At 45.1% G+C, this 1,688-nt stretch overlaps 1 protein-coding gene across 1 annotated transcript in view; it reads right to left on the bottom strand.

Annotated features, from left to right (window-relative positions):
• Positions 1 to 1,688, bottom strand: part of KIAA1210 (KIAA1210 ortholog) — a gene marked incomplete at its 5' end in the record, with an annotated part of 12,958 nt that overhangs the window by 3,260 nt on the left and 8,010 nt on the right. The window contains 2 exons of the mRNA XM_010832143.1: positions 26 to 145; positions 1,235 to 1,685. Coding sequence (XP_010830445.1) covers positions 26 to 145; positions 1,235 to 1,685 — 571 coding nt within the window. The remainder of the gene's footprint in view (positions 1 to 25; positions 146 to 1,234; positions 1,686 to 1,688) is intronic.

Raw genomic sequence — 1,688 nt, 5'->3', positions numbered from 1 at the left:
CTCTCAGCCTTGGCTGCAGCTCTACTCTTGGGTCTTGGCTCTTTGGGAGGAATGTTGGCCTGGAAGCTCCCCTGCTCCTGCTTTATCGCGGTTATCCAAGCTGCCTCTGAGGCGGCATACTCTGACCATCGACCAGGAGCTTTTCCTGAGAAAGGAATGAAAGAAAGTAGAACTAAAGTGAGGCAGGCTGGGTCTTGAGACTGACTGGGACCTACCCACAATAATGTCTCAAATGGGATCCTTGTTAACTGCCAAATGAAAATAAACAACATATAGAGAGGGGCCCCATTCTTTAGTGCCTTCCCCACAACTTCAAAGTTTGTCAACTGTCCTCTTCCTGGTCCCTTTCCCTCCCTTGTCCATCTCTCTTTCTATCCCCAGTTCACGTAGGACAATGGTTTCCAAGTGAGCTAGAGAAGTTCCTAGGAGGCCAGATGATTAGGCCACTGATGTCATTTCTCTAACTCCAAGGAAAATCTTAATGCATCTGTTACTTCATGGTCTCTAATGAAAGTGTGTGGTTATGGATATGGTTATAGGCATGTACAAGACTATGTGATGATAATTCTGAAGGTACAAAGGCTTGGAGAGGAATAAATGCTCAAAAAGTCACCTAGCTCTTGATTCTTAGACATTTCAGGTGAGTTAAGAAGCTGTGGAAGTACAAACATTTACAATAAGTTAAGACTTCAAGCTGAGAGTCTGAATATAGTGCTCTATTAATGAGTTGGCTTCAAAAATACACATGGGGGACTTCCCTGGAGGTCCAGTGCTTAAGACTCCATATTTCCACTACAGCAGGTTTGATCTCTGCTCAGGGAACTAAAATCCCACATGCTGAGTAGCAAAAAAAAAACAAAAAAGTAAACAATAAAAAGCTACGTGGTGTTCAAGGGAGCATAATACATGTAAAGGTATTTTGAGAAAGGCATAAAATCCCATCTGCATGTATATGGGGTAAGAGGGGTGGGGAGATGGTTACGTGTCCATTACAGAATATGGACAAATGTCCAAAGGAGACCCCATTGGGAAAGAGAAGACTTCAAGTTAACCATCTCCAAATCTATTCATCTAGAATAGAGCATTATTCTGCCCCTAAATCCCCAAACCAGCCCTATCAAAGCCACAAGGCAATGGGCAAGGCTAGAACAGACTTCCTCCCATTCAAGACTTTGCTTTCTAGTTCTTCTCTCCTCTTGATACCTGCTGCCCATCTGGGAAGATAAAGACTCACCTGGAATCCTGTAACCAGGTTGCTTCTTGGCCATCCTTTCAGATTTGGGCCTCCTCTGTTGCTTCTCTGCCAAGTCAGATACTGTGGTGAGGTTTTGCATGGTGCCCAGGGCCCCCTTGGAAGCCCTTCTGATTGGCTGGGCTGTACCTACAGAGGATGAAATTGAGCCCAAGGAGGGTGAAGAAAGCTTGGTAAAACCTTGTTTCTTACCCTTATACTTCTGTGAGGAAGAGGTTCTTCTCAGTCGGACTCCAAAAAGCTTTTCAACATCAGCTCCATTGTTGGATGAATCTGAATAGCTGTTATTTTGATCATCACTCTCAGGAACTTCCTCCTGAGAGGAACTGCTTCCAGAAGTGGGCGCTTGCAAGAAAGGAGCAGTGGCCAGCATGGGCTTGGTAGGGGCAGTTGTGACGTTCTTAGAGAGGGCTTCAGAGCTTTGGGTGGGGTTCTT

This window comes from Bison bison, unplaced genomic scaffold (assembly GCF_000754665.1).
Source record: "Bison bison bison isolate TAMUID 2011002044 unplaced genomic scaffold, Bison_UMD1.0 scf7180017860400, whole genome shotgun sequence".
In the NCBI taxonomy this organism is placed as follows: Eukaryota; Metazoa; Chordata; class Mammalia; order Artiodactyla; family Bovidae; genus Bison; species Bison bison.
The sequence above is the reverse complement of the archived record's forward strand: the minus strand, read 5'-3'. Positions and strand labels throughout refer to the sequence as shown.